The following is a 14,082-nucleotide window of genomic DNA, read 5'->3' as shown; positions in this document are numbered from 1 at the left end:
TTTCTTTTTTCTTTTTTCTTTTTTTTTTGAAGGTGGGTGTCACATGACCAACTAGCCAACACATGGCCTGTGTGAGTCTGACACGCCCCCTAAAGTCAACGGGAGACTATATGGGTGACTGGGTTGGAGTTAAAAGTGAATCTTTCAGATATCGAGATTAGGAGTGCTCCCTCTTGAGAAACACGCTGTAATCATGTGTATCAGTGGAATCTTTGGACTGCCACAAGTGGAGCCGTGAATCCAAAGTCCATGTTTAGGTTTGATTAAAACTTTTCTAAATATTGATCAAAGTCACTTAAGGAATGCATATGACGTTTATGTCATATGCATCTATCGCTGTTGGAGCCTAAAGATGATCTGCTGAGATAAAATCTGGTGTTAGCCCATTTAGGATTAATCTAACTTAAATGCACATGCATGCTGACCGTACAGCTGCACCTGACACATTCCTTAAAAGTCGTGTCCATAACTAACAGATTATTATCACTGTTATTAGTCAACAGTGATATTGCAACATTCGCAGCATAGGTTCAGAGGCCCAACCAGAAGAAAATCCAAGCCTTTAATGTGCAGTAGACAGGACATGAAACAAAATAATCAAATCTTTCTGTCTGTTTAAATGGCATGGTGCTGAGCCTGGACTGTCCAGTACAGTAGCAGATGACAGAAACTTCTCCACTGCACAGGATATATAAAGTCAGTGAAATACAGACGGACCCGGTGGGACTTTAGCTCTTTATATGATTAAGGATCAGAGCAGTTGAGTGGTGGTTAGTGTTATGAGAAGTGGTGTGGCAGTATATCTACAGTACTTCAAATGTCTGCTTTGTGTTTCGTATTCGTGTTGTTTTTGTTCATGGATACTGATGGAGAAAACTTGAGAAAGTCAGATTTTTAAAAATTGCTCCCCTTATTCAAATTTTTCAAAATGTTTTATAATAAGATTTAGTATTAAATCTCTGATTGACAGGAGCAAATGTGCAGGAGGAGGAGGGCAAGGCCTGTGCTGCGGTTTATTTCTGTATGTCTCGCTTTTGATATCAGTTTTTCAAAAAAGTCCTTGATCAGTCTGAACCTAAGCCTCACTCTTTCCTTATTTGATCCGATATGCCAGACTATTTCATTGTTGCTATACCAGTTGATTATTCCTTATTACTTTACAATAAAAATCTCTCAGTGTTGCTTAGGGCAGAAACACTTGACTTTCTTGAACCATGCAGGAAATGCTGAGCTTTCAGGACAGAGCCTTATCACCAGGCAAGCATGTAGAAATGATCTCAGTAAATCAGTGAGCAAGAACAACATTTAGGAGAGAAACACATTCATGACATTTACAGTAGCAGGAAAATCAGCATCAGCTCATGAGAAGACTTATAGGGAAGTCTGCTTTATGCATTTTACAAGTCAAGTGGCTGTGAAGCTGCATGAGACGATTCCTAGAAATAACACCAGCTAAAGAGACTGACATGTAATCCTGATGATCACCAGACCAAAGACAAAAAGGACAATAATAATTAACTCACTGTATGTAAAAGTACAAAGATTAAATAACTGCAGTATCTTATTAAATCCCATTAACGTTTGCTGTGTTTATCTCTGACATAAGTTACTTGTGTCACACAGTATTGGGTGAGTGGAGTTGTTATCAGCAGCTGTACACGGTCTGGTCAAAGTGCATAGTGCTGATCTGTGGGGAAGCAACGAATCTGCATCCATTCATATTAACTTTGGAACTTACTCTACTAAGGTAAAATACAACATTTTATGGTACTTTGCAGCATAAAAGTTGTTTGATTCTTGATTTGCAGTGTTTGTTAGGCTGGACTGCTAATAGTTTCACTTTTCAGCAGGTTAAAAAAACCTTGTGTGTAAGTTTGCCTGTGAGCTTGTTCATAAGTGAGTCATTTGATCAGGCTCCTGCATGCCTTCCAAGGTTTCAAGCTTCTTTCTTCCCTAAAGGAAGTTTAAGAGTACATGCTTAGGTGCTGGTCATCAATGAAATCTGTTGTCTGTCATAAAGACATCAATTTAAAATTTTATTATCTTGGATAAAGCCACTTTTGTCGTTTCAAAGGCCATAAGCTATACTATTCATTACAGTCATGACCTTTACTAAATGAGAGTCCACATTAAAATGTTATTGATAGCTGAAAAATGATGGTTTGGCCTCCAGGTTGCAAGAATGACTCGAGAAAAAACTCAGCTGAAGGAGTTTTTAGAGTCAATAAGTGTTCTACAGTGGGTGCTAAGCTTTCTCCTCTTGGGTAAGAAGCTGCCATACTATCCTTTTTTAATCATTTCCTAACAAACATCAATTAATAATGCAATTAATACACTAACTCCTAAAATAAATCTCTTGCTCCTTCCCAACTCCAATGCTGGTCGACATGGCATGAAAAACATCCATCTCCAGGAGTGGCTTGTATTATACTGATGGTGTATCTTATGTTTACCTCTCTGTGGCCGCTGTCTGCTCTCTACTTTGTATGGCTGGTGATGGACTGGCATACACCCGAAAGAGGTAAAGAAATTTAAATATGCATGAAAATAACACAATCATGTCCAAGTCTGTGTTATGTAGAAATTCCAAACAGGTGTGCACACCAATGAAGTGGCAAAATAATGATGATACAAAAAACAAAATATGCAGTTTATACAGTAATAAAAGGTCCACCTTTTAAAGTGTGTAACAGCACACTCAAAAATTATGATTTACAGTATATGCATGTATACTGGCTACATTAAACGGGTTTGCTGCTTATAAATAGCTTTATTTTAGTTTTACCATTGCTTTTATCACTCTTTGTATTTAGTATACAATTTTTGCATACCAATGATCACATCAGGATACTATTTAGCTTTGCTAACATGCACTGTGAAACTGGGACACTCAGTGTTTCTAAGGTTTTCAATGTCTCCATCAGGGGGCAGAAGAACGATGTTTGTGAGAAAGTGGAAGGTATGGGAGCACATGAGAGACTACTTTCCTGTTAAAGTAAGTTTTGGGCAAAGATCTTTAAATCTGTTTATATTTGCTTGCAACACACAGATGCTTACTGTGTACAGGACAGATAATATTTTCAAAAATCTCAAAAAACCCTGTGAAATGTCCAATTGAATTCCATGTTGGGATGTTTTTGGGGTACGGAAAGATACACTTTTCCTCCAGTGCACTCTTGAAGCACTGAAAACCTAAAATCCTGGTATTAGTCTTTGCAAAGAGCATATTATATTTGAGGCCCTCACGCAGGGAACCCAGTAAAAAGCCTGCAAGAACAAGTTAACATGAAACTGCATCTAATCTTTGCCTCAGTCAGATGAGTGAAAATGGACTTGGCTGTTTAACAGCAGCAACATCCGTGATCACCAACATTAACCCTCTTGTGTCAATGTTCTTTCTTAGCTGGTCAAGACAGGCGAGCTGAATCCAAACAAAAACTACATCCTAGGTTCTCACCCACATGGCATCATGTGTGCTGGAGCCTTTACCTGCTTCAGCACGGAGAGCTGTGGCTTTGCCGAGGCATTTCCCGGGATGCGAGCCAGCCTGGCGATACTGGCGGGCCTGTTCAGGATACCATTCTATAGGGAGTACATCATGAGCGCAGGTAATTATAGCATGTTTCAGCAAGGGGATTAAACTACTCCGCTTCTTAGTCCGAGAAGCATTTTACATTAGGCCAAAACGCACATCAACAGCAGTTTATTGATCATACTACAGTATACAGTTCATGTTCTGCAGAAAAATGTGATTTTACTTTGTGGAACGCAAATGGAAGATAAAGAATACCTACATGTTACTGATGCAAACTGAATTTGAAAGCCTGTTGACAGTGTAGACCTGCATATTACAGCTTAACAAAAAAGTCCCCGTTATGTTCCTGACCTGAACTTCTGACGTTCTTACTCTGTCTGATAAGGACTTTACCCAGTCAGCAAACCAAGCCTGGTCCACCTCCTTTCAAAAAGCGGCAAAGGGAATGCAGTGGTAATTGTGATAGGGGGCGCTGCTGAGTCTCTGGCATCCTCTCCCGGACTCAACACAGTGGTCATGAAGGAAAGAAAGGGATTTGTCAGAGTGGCCCTTGAGTTTGGGTGAGAATTACACACTAAGAAAGAAAATATGTTTATATGTAAAACACTGAAACCTGAAAAAACCTGAACTCTGACCTTCCACAGTGTTGATCTGGTGCCCGTTTATTCATTCGGGGAGAATGAGCTCTACCAGCAGGTGATTTTCGCAGAGGGCAGTCTGTGCCGCCGGTTACAGGACTTGTTTAAAAAAATCATGGGCTTTGCACCGTGTCTCTTTGTCGGTGAGCGCTTTGTTCTCCTACCCTACAGGACTCCAATCACGACTGTTGGTGGGTATTTTATTATTCTTTAAATAGCCAATACCACTTTTATGTACTGAGCCCATTTTATTCTCACACTGTACTCTTTTCAGTGGGAAGTCCAATCTCCGTGCCAAAACGTGTCACGCCCACAGACGAGGAAGTCGACCATTATCACACACTTTACATGGAGGCCCTTTCCAAATTATTCCATGAACACAAGGTCAGCTGCGGACTTTCAGAAAATCACAAGCTTCAGATAATTTAGATATTTTGACATAAACTGTTTACACCAAATACGACTTGGAGTCACTATGGATCTGATGTGATGGACCTATATTAACATTGAAGGTTTCTGTGATCATCAGTCTATAAAAACGTGCCTGTATTTAAAACTCCTCATCACATGTTTTAAATAATTATGATGTGAAGCCTTTATGTGGCACCGCTGTATTCGCATTGTAGTGAAAACACTGGAGGATTATTGGTTTAATCATGTTTGGCAATAATTTTAACAACATACTGAAAAAATATTTCTCACGTGTTTCTGAAAGCTGTACATATTTGGAATGATTCAATTACCATCTCATAATATGACGTACTTTTCCTATGTTGTTTGCATTATTAAAACAATCCCACTAGTTTTCATGAACAAAAGAAAAAAATCTTACTGGATATTGTGTTGTTTTGATTGTGAACAAAATGCAACTGTACTGTACCCCCCCCCCCCAAAAAAAGCTGTGTATTATTTAAGATCCAGTAAACAATGATGATGCACTTTGTCACAGATTGCTTTTTTTTTTATATCAGAACGACTTCACAAGTATTTTAATACTTATTATTGTAATTTGATCACAATTTTATTAATGAATCTGTTTACAGCAGTTCTGGTTGCACAATAATTACAAAACAAGCCTTTTAAGAAAAGAAATAATCTCATTACTCCAAGAAGCAGGCGGAACACAACACTGGTAAAGAGCAAAGAAATTAAATGTGAACCTTCTAAAAGAAGTCCATATCATCTGGTGCATCCAGGTCGCGGTACTCAATAATGTTTCGTGGGTCACCTCGTGACATTCTGCAATGGATGGCAATGCAAACAGAAAAACAGTGGAAACGATCTTTTAAAGGGAGTTTCAAACTTCCACATGAGCAGTAAAAAGAAAATGTTTGTAGCAAAATAAAGACACGTACAGCGGTCTCACCTGATGTTGCGCGGCTTACCCAGGTAGTCACCTTGTCCGCGGAAGTTGTCATAGTTGCCTCTGCCTCCACCATATTGGTTGGGTGGATAAGGAGGCCCACCAGCTTCAGAAAATGATTTTAATTTGAAAAAAGAAAAAAAATGTTGCGGCTTGACTGGAAAGCACATTCTCACTTTAAGTATAAAAAGGTAAATTCAGAACATACCACCGTAGCCCATCAGAGGAGGACGAGGCTGTGCGAAGCCCATTGGACCCTGAGGACCTTGGGGAGGAAACGGCATACTAGGACTGAGCAAACCTGCGGGATGAAACAGGCCCAGTGTATCTTTTTCCTAGGATTCTGTTTATCTCTGTTGAAAAATATCTGTAATTCTGGGTTTACGGGTTGATTAGACAAAAATCTCAAACTGACCTTGGCTTGGGCCTGGAAGAGGAGGAAGTTTCATCTCTGGCAGTGATGGCCTCTTGGCATCCATCAGGAAATTGTTGAAGAAAGCAACCTCCTTTTTCACTTCTTCAATTTTATCCCCATGTTTGTTCAGGATGTGCTTCCGTACAAACTCTGGACCCTTGAATTTGATTTGAAATAAAACATTTAAAAAAAAATATACAAAAATAATTCTTGATTATTATTTTTGTTTTAATTACAACAGAACTTCTAACAAAAACTACTGGTATATCTCCTTTGTGTTTAATAAAATGCATTGACTGTGGTCATGCTGTACAGTCCCGAATACTTTTCTTTCCAAGTGCCAACCTTAAATTTCTTTCCACTTAGAGGGCAGAGCCATTTATCTTTTCCCAGTTCTTGTGTGTTGGCAGACACAAACTTCTCCACTTCTTCTTCAGGGTCCTTGCGGCCCATCTTCACCCCCTCTTCTTCAGACAAGACTTCTTTTAAACTAAACAAGGGAGCCAACTTCTCCTCCATCATCTTCTCCCACTGTTGCACTGTTGAATGAGGATACAGTGATGTCATCTTATTAAAATTCTGAATCAACACTAAAACTTTAAAATCTCCACTTAAACTTGCTTTTGTAATCTGCAGTATCTACATTTGATATTTAGGCACTGTTTATGATAGGTGGTAAAATAATCTAAACATAGCAAATGTTTAACTAGCAAACACAACAGTTAAAATTCACATCAACTCCAGGACGTTGGAAGATTCATTTTCACTACAGCTGAATCAACATTTAGTTTTTCATCCCAGAGGTCTCCTTTGTGTCGCGTAACATGAAAAGGGAAGAACACTGACCTTCTCCATGTGTGATGCGGTTTGGAGGAATGGGTCCACGTACATGAATCATGCCGCATCGGTTGGGCATTTCATCCTCACTGGGGTATTCACAGGTGTTGTAGTAGTCAACTGAGTGCACAACACGGAGGTACAAGATCAAACGATCCAAAACCTGAAACAACACATGGCAAAATTGATGGGCCTAGCACAGTGAAGATACAAACGGAGAAACCCACTTTCAAAAGAGAAGATCAGATGGATATTATATCTTAAACTGTTCTACGTGTGGTAAAGTAATGACCTTGACAAGTTTGTCATCCCTCTCAACAGTCATCTCTGCAGGGTTTCCTTCCTTGATGCCCTCCTCAGAATCCATTCCACTCCCGGAGCCCAGAAGCTCCTCCTCCTCAGCACTCACCTCCTCTATCAGGTAATCGGTAATATTCTTCAGGATGGGGTTCTGAGCTGGCAACTGTGGAAATAACAAAACCCCACAAATGATGATGATGGTCAAATAACTTGAGAAAAATTGGTTAAATCCCATGGGTACAGGTACTATACCTCAGTGCTTTGCCCTTCTTCCTGGGACTTGTTGCTCCAAAGTTCCCCTTTCTCATCCAAGGCATGAATGAGCTTGGCAGCCAGCTTGATGTCATTGCGGAGAATCTGCTTGTGCTGAGTAATGCCATTAACATTACGCACCCTCCGAGCCAGGTCCCTGTTCACCCCCGGTGCCAGTTCACAGTCTCGCAGCTGTGAAGGGTAAAAACAGAGTGGTAAAGGCCTCAGCTGAAATTTGGAAGATCTCTGCATCTCTAAAACCACCTGCAACACAAAGTTATAGCAGTGCCAACACTTATGATTGGTGCACTTACCCGAATGTTCTGAAGGTTCCAACAGACTTCTTTGATGTTGACGCTACGGTCAAAAGTCACCCAGCAACGTCTGAAAAACCTGAAACGGCGCAGGTTTCATGTCAAAGTCATGAGTGACTACACTAATCCAACCAATTACACTTTAGTGTAGCAAATAATGCCAAGTTTTCATTTTTCATACCTGCGCTCTGGATGGGGATCAGACAAGCAAACACGCAGAAACCCAGGGTAACGTCGACACAGCTGAGAAGGAAAAAAAACAACAAATAAGAACACAGATGCTCAGTTTAAACCAGGACACGTATCTGTTTAGTGCACTTAAAGATCTGGATCTGTTAGGTACGCTTCTTTTATACAACTCACAGCAATAATCTCAGCCTTGGAGATGGTGGGAGCGATGCTTCTCATGAACAGAGAGCAAGTTCTGTGGAGAGGCCGTGGTCTAGGAGAGTCATCTTTGGGCTTTTTCTCTTCCTTCTTGTCCTCCTCAGAGTTCTCCTTAGGTTTCTCCTCTGGATAATTAGACAGGAAAGGGAGATTTATTTGATGAGTGCTAAATTACAGAAAGATACATATTATACTCCTGAAAATGTATAACCAGACACTACAGGCATGATTTCTCACCTTCACCTTCCTCTTCCTCCTCATCCTTGTCTTCCTCTTCCTTCTTCACTGGTTTGTCAGAGCAGTTAGAGTTGGAGTCTGAATCTGAGTCCGAGTCACTCTCCGAAGCGCTGGCTTCATCATCGCTGTCCCCGCTGCGCTTCCTCTTTCTTCTTGGCTAAACAATCAAATTGAAAAACAATCAGGCCAGTTCAGTTTATTTGTTTCTCTTGGTAAGAACTAATTCAGTATCAGAAGGAACACTTACTTTCTTAGGTTCAGGAATTTCTTTTGCTGGTTCTTTCTCTGCCTCCTCTTTTACATTCTCTCCTTCTGCTGTGGCAGCTCTCTCTGTGCTGGCTGAGTCACTACCCTCCTGTGGCACAGTTCATTGTCATCAACAGAGCCTCATAGGGCTGTTCGATATAACGATATATATCGGATGACGATATAAAAACGTCTATCGTTTCATTTTACGCTATCGTTTGTTTCGTGGTGTCGCAAAATAAACTGTTTACGGCAATATTTTTTCATTATTTTGATGGTCACTGTAGTGGCTAAATTAATTTCCTAAAGTTCTCTCTTTCTCTTATATTTAATATAACCACACTACAGCCGGACAAGCACTTGTTTTTATGCGTTGTGGTTAGCAACAACGACGGTAAAACCACCTCGTGTCCGCTTGTTTATTTTCCACATAAACCTTTCACAATAAAGCTCAAGATCCTGTTGAGACTTTTCAAAATAAACTGAATCACGTGAAAGATGCAGACTTGCAGAGTATTTACGGATGAGAAGCAAAAAAGAGCCGTCAGGTGCTAAAAAATAAACCTTAGACTCAAACGTTAGAACAGGCTTTTCCCCGCAGCACGCCGTGTAATAAATACTCACAAAGAAAACGGCAGCCGTTACAACCTATGTCTAAAAATGTATCGTTTCATGCATCAGTTAAAACACTCGACTCCAGGTACGCGACGCCCAGCTGGAAACACTTCACGCAAGTCGAGCTGCGCGACATTCACAGAATTTACAGAAAATGTTACATTTTTGTGATTTATATCGTTATCGGACGATAGATGTCTTATATCGGGATATGAGATTTTGGTCATATCGCACAGCCCTAGAGCCTCATGAAATTTCTACCGCCTGTCTAACAGAGCACACATACCTTCTCATTTCTGTCTTTCTCCACTGGTTTGCAGTCACTACCCAAAGCTTTGAGGTCTTCTCTCTTGGGAACTTCAGTGCCCCTGGAAATAGATGCTGACTTCTCTCGGTCTTCTTCCTCTTCAGATGGCAGGTCCAAGATGCGAAGATCATGGTCTGTCCCCCCTTCCATTTTAATCACAGCTGAAATGCAGAAAGAACGTTATGGTTCAGCCATAGGAGTACTCTTCTAAGTACCATCCATGCAATTAGGTCACATCATTTTTGCTTTTATTGCAAAAGCAGACTTAATTGTAGATACAAATGAAAACTCCACAGGTCAACAATGCTCTTTAAGTTGTTTGAGACCTCACCTGCATCCAGAACTTTGATGATGGCTGGGGTCTGTTCAATGTCCAGGGAGACATTATCAAACCAGCCATTCTCCATTAGGAACACGAACACATTCAGACGGTTGTGCAGAGCCCTCTGGGCCTCTGCCTTAAGTCGTCTGGCCTCGTCAGGGTGGTACTTGGATCGGAACCTGTGTCCAGAGTTGGGCGTCCACAACAGATTGGGGAGAGAATGATGGGGGTTGGGATGAGCAGGAAGCAAAAGTTAGAGAACAAATAAATATTACAAGCCTACGTTACATCTGTGTATTTTACACTTTTTTCAGTTTCTTCTAATCACATTTTTAACAGAATATATATTCTGAATAGGTTTTTTTTTAAATGTTAAACAACTCCAATTCAATAAGCAATCTAGCATATGAAAAGAATGTAATTTGTGTTCAGTATACACTAGTTATTATATCTTTCTGTAATTCCAAGTTTTGACTGTGGTCTTCATAGCCAATTACTCCACAATGTTAGAAGATTTGAGATTAACTCACCAAAAAAGAAAGAAAAAAAAAGGCAGGAAAAAAAAAACACAACAGAGATGATCAAATTAAACATTTACATATTCAAAATGTCACATTAAAAATGTTAGCATTAAGTGGACTACAGTTACCTTTTGTTCTGCCAGTTTAATAACAAATAAATACAGAGAGCGGGGTCTCTTCTGTGAAAGTGCGCTCCACTTCACCCCAATGGTGTGTCTGTATGCACACAAATTCGGTTTTGGGATTTGATCCGAATATAAAAAGAAAATTGTGTCGAAAAAGGATAAAACAAGAAAAAAATTCTCCGTGTGCGGACATGGCTGTCTATCTAAAATCCCTGTTACTGTGTGTCTAAGAGCAACTGCATTGTGCGCAGTGCATGCCCTGTCTGTCTAAGACCGATTCTTGCGGATGAACTCCACTTTTTCTCATCTTGAAAAAAATCGTCGTCAACGTGGTAGTTGAAATGAAGGGAAGAAAAATGGGTTATGACAAAACAGAATAATTTTGCATGATACCTGTGAAACAAGTGTCAAAGCATTAAGAGACAGCACACAATTATGAATCTTGTGTTACTCCAAATAAGACAATCAACCCAAAGAACACAGACGTTTTGGTCAAAGCACGTTATTGCACCAAATGATGACTTTAAACAATTCAGTTACACAAAAGTGTAACTATGGATATTTATGGATAAAAAAATTTAAACTCCTAAAATACATTTATAACAAATATAAACTAATGTTGAAATTGGGTTGATTTTCTTATTTTGTGAACAAGTACTGTAGCAACAGTCATTAGAAATAAATTAACTGTGTGTGCCTGGTCCTCGTACTGGGTGAAACTGTCATACCAAATGCCTTTCCACTCCTTTTGATTTGTGAGTTTAACAAGAACATAACGGAGATGGCATATACATGCACCTTGTTTTAATGTACCAATTTCATTAGCCATCAATTACAAATAAAAACATCATCTGAATTTTTGAATAGAATTCTAAGATAAACCCACCAAAAGGACCAGGCTCAGCCTATTATATTTGCCTTTAAATAGCAATTAAATCTAAAATGATTAAAAGGCCAATAAAGAAATAAAGAGCCAATCACATTTGGTGAGGACAACAGAAAATAACAGCTTAAGTAATGCTAATTGATCTGTCAATGCAATAATTCTATTACGACTATAATAAAGAAATTATATTCTTGATAAGGGCTTATGTAGGAAAGGCATCTAAGATCGTACCACTCTTCATCTTTATGAGCCAAAAAGAAGTCCTGCATCTGCTGCCGCCGGAAGTCGATCTTGTACTCATTGTAGCGTTTGACTGCCTCAGTCTCATCCACAGAATCATCTAAGGACAGCAGAAACTCCTTAAAGCTCTTCATTATTGGAGGGGGAGGACCTAAGTCCAAGTCGTGGATGTTACCAAGCCTAATGAAAGAGAGAGATGTTGGAAGAAGCTAGTTGGCAAAAAGACATATCTGAGGTAACAACATTAAAAACATCTTTAAAGATATGTAAAGTAACATTTAACTTCAAAACTGAACTTAAATTAATTACCTGGCCTGAATGGGGATGCCCTGATGAGGCTGCATGAGGTGCATGTCGGGATGGCCCCAATGTTGTGGTGGTCCATAGCTGGGCCCTCCTCCACCACCACCATAACCCAAGTCATACCCCCCACGGTAGGGGTCTCCACCATGGTCATCCCTGCCAGGAACGGATAAGGGGCTTTAAGTAAAATAAGAGATGGTTATAGAGATTGTGAATTAGTAACATTGCAAATCCTACCAGTCTCTTCTCATGCGTTTCTGCTGGGGACTCATGTCGTGTCTGGGTGGGGTAAATCTCTCCCTTCGACCTCTATCATAATCCCGGTACTCTCCACGACTTCGCCGCTCCCTGCCTCTATCCCACTCCCTGGGCCAATGATCACAATCAGAGGAAGGAGAGAAAACATGAGGAAAGAAAGAAAGGTAAGAAACACACAAGTCTATCTTTAATATCCACTTTACTCAGTGTAAGAGCAGCAAAGAGCTACCATTTAATAGCATTTAGCTGTTCATCCGAATATGATTTGGCTGTATCAGGTTTCACTGAATCTGGCTTGTGCCCAATAGCGTCTCTCTTTCTTACCTGTCATTCCAGTCATCTCTGCGCCGGTCCTCTCTCTCTCTTGAACGGTCATAGTCACTTCTCTCCCGTCTGAATTTGTCCCTTCTCCTGCGATCATGGTCATCATCACTGTCTCCCATCTGCATGAAGAAAGAAAATCCAGATGACGTGTAGTATCCAGTGATTACTATTAAGCTGGCTACAAGCAGAATCGTTTTAAGGAAGGCTTTACTTTTGATATTAAGACCTGATAAGTGCAAAGTGCAAAGCCAAAGTTTATGATTTACATCTCCCAAGAAGAAACTGCTATGATATAACACAACAACTCAAAACACATGTGCATTGATTTAGTGTGACAAGTCAGTAAACCATGTCCGCAAAGTGCTCGTTGAAGATTGTTCTCATTATAAACCAGGGAAACTGTTTCCTTTAGTCTGTATTCAGTATGTGCGGTTGCCACATGGAGACCGGGACGGTACTTACAACAAGTGACTATTAATATTTGACCTTCTAATTCAAAAGGATTTTGGTGACGGCAGTCATTCAAACAAGGGGGACCGTGAACAAGGAAATGCAGATGGTCTGTCACAGACGACGTGCGTAACTTGCCGTAAAGTGATTCCTTTGTCTTGCATAATAGCTATCATTGATATCATCAGACTAGGATGTACAAAATTTACAAAAAAAACGAGATCAAAATTATTAGCTATCCGGACATACAGGTTTGAGTCTTTCAGTCGAAACAAAACCTGTAAATTCGTGTTTCAGGGCGAGTTAGGACCCTCGATAATCCAGCCATGTATCGTTAGCCACTACGCTAGCTGTGTGAGTTAGCTAAAAATAAAATGAAATAAATTAAATTAAATTAAATAAACTGAATTACCCGTCGGTCTAATTCTACAGACCTGTCTTATTCTAAATAACAGACCAACTGATATAACTGAGGAAAAGTCAATAAATTACGCTAATACCTTAACAATAGTTTGTATGATGGTCTCGTTCGTCCCCCTCTTTCTCCGTAGCCTTCACGTCTTCTTGTTCTTCGCTTGGAAATGGTGTACAACTAAACATGGAATTAGCGCCACCAACTGGTTTGGAGGGTAAGCCACAATTTATCACCTCCGCCCTGGTAGAGTTTACGTGCGTGTCATTCTTTTTGGTTGTCCAGGAAAATAAATCTCCAAAAGTTGAATCTGTTCATCTGGACGTAGCGTTTTGTGGGAGAAACGTTTCGTCACTCATCCAAGTGACTTCTTCAGTCTCAACTGACTGCAGGTTTCCCCAACCCTTATAAACAGTACATTTGCATAATGACTGAAACCAGCCCACTGAAGGAACAATGGGCTGTGAGGTCAGTTCCTTAATCATAATTATGCAAATTCCCATGACCATTGATCAACAATCACTGACCAAAACCCACTGATCAAAGACCACTGATCAATGGCCATGAGTACCATTCACAGAGAGTTGAGGAATGGCTGCAATCACAGCATTGTAAGATGGCGAAAGATGTACCCTTAGGCCTCCTCCTCGATTCAGAGATGGTCTTTCCCTTTTCACGTAAATGGCCTCCTTGACTCCGCGCTCAAACCAGCGTTCTTCCCTGTCCAGGATGTGTACATCATTGAAAGAGTGTCCACTGGCCTGTAGGTATAACCCCAAAATACGCTGCGCCAAA

General features: G+C 40.2%; 2 protein-coding genes across 5 annotated transcripts; one reads left to right on the top strand and one right to left on the bottom strand.

The window, feature by feature from the left end:
• The first annotated feature begins 110 nt into the window (after positions 1 to 110).
• mogat3b (monoacylglycerol O-acyltransferase 3b) lies at positions 111 to 5,061 on the top strand. Of its 3 annotated transcripts, XM_025911041.1 has the most exons (9): positions 111 to 257; positions 1,624 to 1,747; positions 2,174 to 2,264; positions 2,414 to 2,521; positions 2,925 to 2,995; positions 3,404 to 3,608; positions 3,921 to 4,095; positions 4,180 to 4,364; positions 4,448 to 5,061. In XM_025911041.1, the coding sequence occupies exons 3-9, from the start codon at positions 2,183 to 2,185 to the stop codon at positions 4,600 to 4,602; spliced, it is 981 nt and encodes a 326-aa protein (XP_025766826.1). In that variant the 5' UTR covers positions 111 to 257; positions 1,624 to 1,747; positions 2,174 to 2,182; the 3' UTR covers positions 4,603 to 5,061. The 3 variants fall into 3 exon arrangements, with proteins under 3 accessions (XP_025766826.1, XP_003456853.1, XP_025766827.1); XM_003456805.5 differs by lacking the exon at positions 111 to 257 and having other exon boundaries at positions 1,535 to 1,747; XM_025911042.1 differs by lacking the exons at positions 111 to 257; positions 1,624 to 1,747; positions 2,414 to 2,521 and having other exon boundaries at positions 2,923 to 2,995.
• Positions 5,062 to 5,147: 86 nt separating this feature from the next.
• On the bottom strand, positions 5,148 to 13,531 carry srrt (serrate RNA effector molecule homolog (Arabidopsis)). Of its 2 annotated transcripts, none has more exons than XM_005472034.4 (20): positions 13,376 to 13,531; positions 12,426 to 12,544; positions 12,081 to 12,209; positions 11,850 to 11,999; positions 11,532 to 11,720; positions 9,778 to 9,947; positions 9,426 to 9,607; positions 8,526 to 8,633; positions 8,279 to 8,435; positions 8,018 to 8,166; positions 7,836 to 7,897; positions 7,655 to 7,733; positions 7,341 to 7,532; positions 7,081 to 7,251; positions 6,798 to 6,951; positions 6,297 to 6,490; positions 5,952 to 6,108; positions 5,745 to 5,837; positions 5,529 to 5,642; positions 5,148 to 5,412 (listed from the first exon to the last, which is right to left on the bottom strand). In XM_005472034.4, the coding sequence occupies exons 2-19, from the start codon at positions 12,542 to 12,544 to the stop codon at positions 5,536 to 5,538; spliced, it is 2,562 nt and encodes an 853-aa protein (XP_005472091.1). In that variant the 5' UTR covers positions 13,376 to 13,531; the 3' UTR covers positions 5,148 to 5,412; positions 5,529 to 5,535. The 2 variants fall into 2 exon arrangements, with proteins under 2 accessions (XP_005472091.1, XP_005472088.1); XM_005472031.4 differs by having other exon boundaries at positions 5,540 to 5,642.
• Between the last annotated feature and the right edge of the window lie 551 nt (positions 13,532 to 14,082).

Source organism: Oreochromis niloticus, linkage group LG10 (genome assembly GCF_001858045.2).
Source record: "Oreochromis niloticus isolate F11D_XX linkage group LG10, O_niloticus_UMD_NMBU, whole genome shotgun sequence".
Lineage (NCBI taxonomy): Eukaryota > Metazoa > Chordata > Actinopteri > Cichliformes > Cichlidae > Oreochromis > Oreochromis niloticus.
The sequence above is the reverse complement of the archived record's forward strand: the minus strand, read 5'-3'. Positions and strand labels throughout refer to the sequence as shown.